This window comes from Chrysochloris asiatica, unplaced genomic scaffold (genome assembly GCF_000296735.1).
Source record: "Chrysochloris asiatica unplaced genomic scaffold, ChrAsi1.0 scaffold00404, whole genome shotgun sequence".
In the NCBI taxonomy this organism is placed as follows: domain Eukaryota; kingdom Metazoa; phylum Chordata; class Mammalia; order Afrosoricida; family Chrysochloridae; genus Chrysochloris; species Chrysochloris asiatica.
Genome location: NW_006408922.1, coordinates 1,206,157 through 1,213,717, shown reverse-complemented (window position 1 = coordinate 1,213,717; position 7,561 = coordinate 1,206,157). Strand labels below are relative to the sequence as shown.

Here is a 7,561-nt window from a genome sequence, read left to right as displayed (position 1 = left end):
AGGAGTGGCTTTTCCGTTTCTCTAAAGAAGGTTGTTGGAATTGTTACTGGGCTTGCATTGAATCTATAAATTACTCTGGGTAGTATTGACATCCTAACAGTACTGTCTACCAATCCATGAGCTCGGAACATCTTTTCATTTATTTAAGTCTTCTTTAATCTCCTTCAGCAGTGTTTCATAAATTTCATGGTGTAAATCCTCCAAGTGCCTGGTTAGGTTTATTCTTAGATGTATTTTATACTCTTAGATGTTGTTGTAAATGGTGATTGCGTTCTTAAAGACTTCCTTTATCAACACTTTTCCACATCAGCAGGGCACAGCAAGGTGCAAACAGTAGGTGTTGTTGTTATGTGCCTTGGAGTCGGTTCCGACTCATAGTGAGCCTGCATAGGGTTTCCGAGGCTGTAAATCTTTACGGGAGCAGAAAGCCTCATCTTTTCCCCGCGGAACAGCTGGTAGTTTCGAACTGCTCACCTTGCGGCTCGCAGCCCGATTCGTAACCATTACGCTACCAGAGCAAACAGTAGGTGCTCAAGAAATATTTGTCGAACGAAAGAAGTGGCACAAATGAATGGCTGCCCATTCCTTAGAGAACTACATTTCCCAGGTGCTTGGCGCGACGCGTTCCTATGAAGTTGAAAACAGGGCTTAAAAAAGAGCGACAATCAGGTCCTCCGTTTCCCCGCCCTCGCCCTCCATATCCGCTTCCGCCGATACGGCAGTGTTTTATGGGAAAGGTAGTTCTTGCGCTCGTTGGCTGGCTCTGGGCGAACAGAGCTCGAACTAAACTTCCTGGCAAACTGCGCACGAACCTAGGAAAAGGAGCAAGATGGCTGACGCTGAAGATAGTGATTCCCGTCTGGCGACTATATCTGCTGCTCCAATTTCTTTCGGCTTCAGTCGTACGTCTGCCCGGAGGCGGGTAGTGGACCTGGGAGACAGCGCGAGGGCCGCCTCAGAGGAGAAGGATTTCTTGAAGACTGTGGAAGGGAGGGAGCTGCAGAGGTGAAGCGTTGGGTTCCCATCCCCGTGGAAATCAGTCTGGCGGGCTCCAGAGGGAGGGCAGCATCTGAGTTGGTTGTCGTTGTGAAGGTGACCCGGAAAGCCTGAAGCACAGCCTGAGGAAATTTGTGGAGACTAGAAGGCGGGAGTTTGTAGAAGGGTTGGAAAAATTGGGCCTGATAGCTGTGAGGATTGAGAACTGATGATACACTACTGAGAGGAAGTGTCTTTAGAACTTGAGGACCCCAAGATGTGTGCTTTCTAAGAAAGGAAAAGGACCCCTAGTATCTTAACTGAAGCGATAGGTTTCTGATATGGGAAACAGGATAGGATAGCAGATTCTGGTTGAGGGAGATCATCATCAGCTTATACAGAAAGGAGAGCTGAGGGGCCTGAGGGAGGGACTTTCAGAAGAGAGTCAACCAGCCCGGAGCCTGGTCTGCAGCCTGAAGCTAGGGCTGGAGCTGGTGCTTTGCGTATCACTGTAGAAGCCCTGGAAGTGGGTCTTGGAATGAACAGAAAGTCCAGAACTGATTTCTTGAAGGAATCATTTAAGAGTTGAGGAAGGAGACCCAGGGACTCCTGGGCCCAGAGGCAGTGACATGGCCACAGAGGACTAGAGCAGAAAGTGAAGGGTCCAGCTGATACGAAGTCAGGGGAGAGGCACAAGAACACCCATACTTGCAGATAGTACCCACTTGACCTTGCTTCGATGGCTGGATGATCAGAACTCGACTAGAAGAAGAAAGAGGGTGAAAAGGAAAAAAAAAGAGTAACCTGCTACAATTTGACGAACTTTACCTATACTTATGGATGTAGCAGCTCTAAAAAGGGAACAAATCTTTACAGTGAGGATCACTCCCACCCCCTCAGTACACAGGGTTGACAGGGATGGGCAACTTAGACATTGGCTACCCAAAATAGGGGGGCCTATAAAGGCAAGAAGTGACTGGCTTACAAGCTTTCAAGAGGCAGCCTAGTTCCAGATGGGGTTGGGGAAGGTAGAATCACCACTGAATGATTTCCAATCTGTTGGGACCAGGCTGGCAAAAGGAAATGGGGATAAGACTCTTGTGGTACAATAGTGAATAATTGCCATCAGGACTGACTGTGAGAGTAAGAAATATAGAGGTAGATGTTGACAAAAGTAGGAGATTTGCGGGGAAAAAAAGATTTTGCAGCCCAGGAGCGGAGGTCCCTGGGACCATCAAATGAGAAGAATGAAGAGGCAGTGATGCCAGGGATGGAGACAGACCATGACATGGGAAGATGGAGTGGCTGGGGACACTGGACTCAGGGAGGGAAAAGGGCTGTGTGCTGACGGCTGGGACAGCGGGCCTTTGCATGGAGGGAATTGTAATCATTGCAATGAAACGAAATACGATAGGATGAGTGTAAAGCTGATGAACCCCCATGTAAACCTCACAATAAAAATTTAAAAAAAAAGAGTTGACGAAGGATTAAGAATCTTTCCTCAACTTTTAAATGATCAGAGACAACACCGTCAGAGAGATAATGGAAGTGCCAGACAAGAGAATGGAGGGTATGGCTCATGGGAAAGGGAGTGAGTTTGGTTCTTGTGTTTTCTCTGGATAGATGACTGTGGCTCAAAACCCAGTGATTATTAACTTTTCCATCCTCACCCCCCTATGTTGGCATCAGTGTGAAGCCCTCAGAAGCTCCCAAGGAACTTGTAATTCCTTTGATCCAGAATGGACATCAAAGGCAACTGACCCAAGCCCCTGGACCATCCACAAATGTTGATGCCTCAGTGGATGGGGTGCTGCTGTCCCAGGCCGTGAAGGAGCTCATTGAGGGTGAGTGACCTCCACCCCTCATCCTGCCCCAATAAAGGAAGGGGAGGAAGGGTAGAACAATACCTTATTGCTCCCTCCCATTCTTCCTTAGAATCCAAGAAGTCTCTGGAGGAGAGAGAGAATGAGGGTGTCTGTCCCACGCTCGCTATCCCCATGATTGAGAAGGGATGCATCCCCAGCAGGGAAGGGGAAGACAGCGAACTCCCGGCTAAGACAGTGAGCTGGTCCTTAACCCCCTTCCTGCCCAGCCTCTCTTCATTCTGTCTGCCAGGCTTGCCTCCCTGCTTGCGACAGGGAACGTCTTTGTGAATTAGAAGCCTGCTGCCTATCCCTTCCTCCTTCCATCCTTTTTGGAATCGTTTGTTGAATCCAAATACTGGGCTACATAGAAAATACATGGATTCTTGGGCTAACTAAGTGAGAAGGGGAGGAAAGGGAGCAGGGAACATGAAGGCCCTGAGTTTAGACTCTGCCTGGGGAGGACCACCAAGGATAACCCTGTGTGGCTGGAATGGAATGAAGGAGCGAAGAGTAATAGATGAAATCAGAATGGTAGTGGAGGCTAGACTATGCAGTGCCTTGTGGGCTTTTACTGTGTGTGAGATGAGGGCCATGGGAAGGCTCCTAGAAGAAGAGGAAGATCACCTGACTTATTATTGACAGGGCCCTCTGGCTGCTGTGAGCAGAAGACACAAGTATGCAAAGGCTTTTGTCTGTATTGCTCACGTTTTATCCCTAGCACCTAAAACAGTACCTGGCACAGAATAGTTGGATAAGTACTTGTTGAATGACCATATTTTGGAGAAGTGAAGCAAAGGATGGCTGAAGGAAGTCAGAACTGATTCTTGCACTTCAGAGAAACCACCGTAAACAAAGCCTGACATACTTTCCTCTTGAACTCCTAGATGCCAGAGGAGGCAGATTATGAGGCAGTCCCTGTGGAGGCCTACGGGTTGGCCATGCTGCGGGGCATGGGCTGGAAACCTGGCGAGGGTATTGGCCGTACCTTCAATCAGTGAGTTCCAGAGTGGGACAAGGGGACACACAGACAGGGTAGTGAACAAGACCCCGGAGGTTACTATAAACCCATGACTAACTCTCCAGGTAGGGAGTGAGGACGCATTCTTACCTGAACACACGCCCCTTCTACTCCTGTTTCCAAGTTCTGTTTGCACTCTGACACTGCATAATAGGATCCCCTTTATGTAAAATTTGCCTCTCTAGGCATCAGTCTCCTCATCTGAAAAATAGGAATAATGACAGTCCCTGACTTCATAGATCTGTTTTGAAGACTAAATTAGGTTATACACATAAAGCACTTGCAGTAGGCCCTGGCCCAGAATAAGCATAGACAAACATTTGCTATTATTATCATGGACTATGTACAAATCCATACCTGCAATTCCAAAGTATTTGGGAAACCACATTTTTTTTTTCATATGTCATTTGGCAACCAAACATGACCTGAATTAACATTGGAGTCTGTTTGTTTTTATAGCCTGATGTTCCCACTTGACTATTCATATGATTTCCCCTGCATTAATAAATATTGATGTATTTGGTTACAGGGATCTATCTGTTTTATATCTCACTGTACATACTACATAATAGATGGGTGTTGTTAGGTTGAACCATACATATTAAATGGCTATTTCTGTAGATTAAGATAGAGATCAGAAAGGGTAGTCTTTAAATTATTGATGGGGTAAGATTTAGGTTAGGGCAATGGGCCACAGAAGGCTGTTACATTCTCCAGCAAGCCCATATTCTTCCATGCAGAGTAGTGAAGCCCCGTGTCAACTCACTGAGGCCCAAGGGGTTAGGGCTGGGTGCCAACCTGACCGAGGCCAAGGCCCTGACCCCCACCGGCCCCCACCGATTGACCAAACCAGATGAAGAGAAAGAAAAAGAAGACCAGTTTCAAGGACTGGTGCCTGGAGGCGCTGTAGTGATCCTGTCTGGTCCCCACCGAGGTATCTATGGGAAGGTAAGGAACCAAGATCTCCCTGGAGCTCAAGACTGAGTAGCAAGGAATATTGGCATGAACATGGTGGGGGAGACAAGGAACCAGGCCTGCTTGTAGGCCTCAGAGCAGTTGTAGCCTTGTAGGGTCACAAGGGAATCAGGCCAGACCTACTACAGGTAAAGGGGCAGTAGCTTGGTCCCAGGAAGGTGGGTAGAATTCCCCCAACCCTGCCTAACTTCTTCCCTCAAACACTTTAGGTGGAGGGCCTTGATCCTGACAATGTTCGAGCCATGGTTCATCTGGCAGTGGGGAACCGAGTGGTGACTGTTAGTGAGTACTGCCTGAGACCTGTCTCCCAGCAGGAGTTTGACAAGAACTGTTCAGATCCTGGTGAGTTAGCCTTTCACATAGTTGTCAGTATGCAGAGGGGAGAGTCAGTGGTTTGTCTGGCAGATGGCTTCTTGTCACAGAAGTGGTTTATTCATTTTGATTGAAGGAAGGTTGATCTAGTATCCCTGGTGTCTTTAGCTCCTTTCTAAAGGAGGAGGAACATGGGGAAACCCATTTCTACCCTGAGTAGGTTTTTGTCTGTTTGGGGTGATGAGTCTCCCTTTTGATAAGAGTCCTGGTATGGCACTGTGGGTTAAAGGGCTGGACTGCAAAGTCAGTTTGAACCACAAGGTCGGCAGTTCAAACTCACCAGCTGCTCCTTGGAAACCCTATACAGGGTCACTATGGGTCAGATTCGACTTGATGGCACTTAACAACAGCAGCAACAAGAGCTGCTAGGTTTAGGTTATGACCAAGGAAGACGGCATTCTAGACAGGTGGAATAGCCCAAGGACAGGCGTGTTTAGAATGGGACAGTTTGGCAGATGGGAGATAGGTGCAGACAGAGCTCTTCTGGACCTCACAAGCCCATAGTAGGTGGGTGACTTTGATAAGCACTGTCAGTGTGGGCTAGAGTAGTTGAGAAAGGCTTCCTGACGAAGACAGAAAAGAATAAGAGGAAAGAAAGGGAGAGGTATTGTAGAACTCAGGGCAAAGGGCATAATGGTGAGAAAAGGGGTACTTTGGCAAATGGGAGATGGTCCTAGGCTGAGTTGTGATTTGAGGGGATAGGATGGGAAGACACTGAAGCTCTTTCTTGGTTCTCACGATACCCCCTTGAACAGGCCAGGTGAACAGAGCTTCCTCAAAGCAACAGAATGGAACACCATCATCACGGAAGGCCACCCGGGAGCAGGACCTCCATGTTCAGTGGGAGGACTCAGAGAGGAAGCGGAAACACCCTCCACACCGGTGGGGCCCTGGGCATCTGGGGTAGAGAAATAGGGCAGGGGTATGTGTAGATTTGCGCAATCTAGAAAGGCTTCTAGGGCAAGGCAGCACATAGCAGGAATGAGGCATGGCATTATGGGTGGGTTTCACAGCACAGGGGCAAAAGCAGGGTAACTAGAGTTCGTGTCTCATGAAATGCTAAGCTTGGTGTTGACTTCTCCACAGACAGGATGGTCCTCCAGCCAAGACTGAGAAAGCAGCCCCCAGGAGTCAGCACTGGTTGCATAGAGACCTGCGTGTACGGTTCGTGGACAAGCTGTTCAAGGGCGGCCAGTATTATAACACCAAGGTGGGAACCCTACAGCCTAGGTCTCTTTCCTCTCCCTGAACTGGGCATCCTTAACTTTATGATAGTCTCACCTCTCTCCAACTTTTCTCCCCAGATGACGATTGAAGATGTCCTGAGCCCTGGTACCTGTGTGTGTCGGACAGATGAAGGCCGTATCCTAGAAGGTGAGTCTGAGGGATGGCAGCGGAATAGTTATCCTCATGGAAGCTGTCCTAGAGCAGAGTATCTTAGGCCAAAAGCATAGCCCAGGCAAAGACGGAGGGTTGGGCATAGTTCAGGTTTACCAGGCCCAGCATCCTCTTACAGAACATAGAAACTTCCATGGTGATGTTGATCTGAGGCTCACTTTTCCCATCTGTAAAATGAGCGTGGAAATAGCACCTTATAGAACTGTCTGTTGCGCTCTCAAGCTGCATGCCCACAATAATGTGATGTCTGCTGTCATCACCACCAGTATCATTAGCATTGTATGTTAAAGTGCTGTTTGAAATGAGTGTGGTGGGATTCCATCTGGCCACAGCTTGTGAGGTGGCTCTAGGGAAGACGGGAAAGGCTTTCTGATAGACTCCTGGCTGGGCTGGCTGGGCCCTTGCTATAGTCCTTACTCCCCTCTCCTTCATCTGCAGGTCTGAGGGAAGACATGCTGGAAACCCTAATTCCCAAGGTTGAGGGCAGTTGTGTAATGGTGGTACTGGGACCACAGGCTGGAAGGGTAAGTCCCAGACCTGGGACTAGAGGGTTGGTTGGTGGTCATGAAGGGCCTGTCCTGGGATCTGGGCTGGTGTTGCTGACTCCATCCAACTTCTCCAGGTGGGATGTCTACTGAGCCGAGACACAGTGCGGAACCAGGCTCTGGTGCAGCTGCGGAGAGAGAATCAGGTGGTAGAGCTTCACTATGATGCTGTCTGCCAGTACATGGGCCCTGGTGACTCTGATGACGACTGACTTGTGTGGTTCACTCCAGTCCCCCAGGCTGTTCACAGTTCTGTACAGTATCAAAAACTGGCCTTCAGGAAGACTGAAAGATTTTTTTTTCATCCACCACTTGCAAGTGCAGTACTGATCCAGAACAGACTCAAAGATGAATGGACCAGAAGCAATGCTAGAAATAAACCCAATATTCTCCAGAATTTAGTATTAATAAAA

The 7,561-nt window shown here is 48.4% G+C and overlaps 1 protein-coding gene across 1 annotated transcript; it reads left to right on the top strand.

Moving 5' to 3' along the window:
- Window positions 1-829: 829 nt before the first annotated feature.
- On the top strand, window positions 830-7,360 carry GPKOW (G patch domain and KOW motifs). The gene is made up of 12 exons (XM_006876679.1): window positions 830-1,005; window positions 2,665-2,819; window positions 2,911-3,035; window positions 3,725-3,834; window positions 4,599-4,806; window positions 5,043-5,163; window positions 5,435-5,448; window positions 5,987-6,087; window positions 6,292-6,415; window positions 6,510-6,579; window positions 7,042-7,127; window positions 7,226-7,360. The coding sequence occupies exons 1-12, from the start codon at window positions 830-832 to the stop codon at window positions 7,358-7,360; spliced, it is 1,425 nt and encodes a 474-aa protein (XP_006876741.1).
- The last annotated feature ends 201 nt before the right edge of the window (window positions 7,361-7,561 follow it).

Excerpts from the sequence above, each read along its gene's own strand:
- GPKOW (XM_006876679.1), top strand. The coding sequence starts at position 830 with ATGGCTGACGCTGAAGATAGTGATTCCCGTCTGGCGACTATATCTGCT. Across the intron at positions 4,807-5,042 it reads ACCGAGGTATCTATGGGAAG|GTGGAGGGCCTTGATCCTGA; the intron begins GTAAGGAACCAA and ends CAAACACTTTAG. Across the intron at positions 6,088-6,291 it reads CGGAAACACCCTCCACACCG|ACAGGATGGTCCTCCAGCCA; the intron begins GTGGGGCCCTGG and ends ACTTCTCCACAG.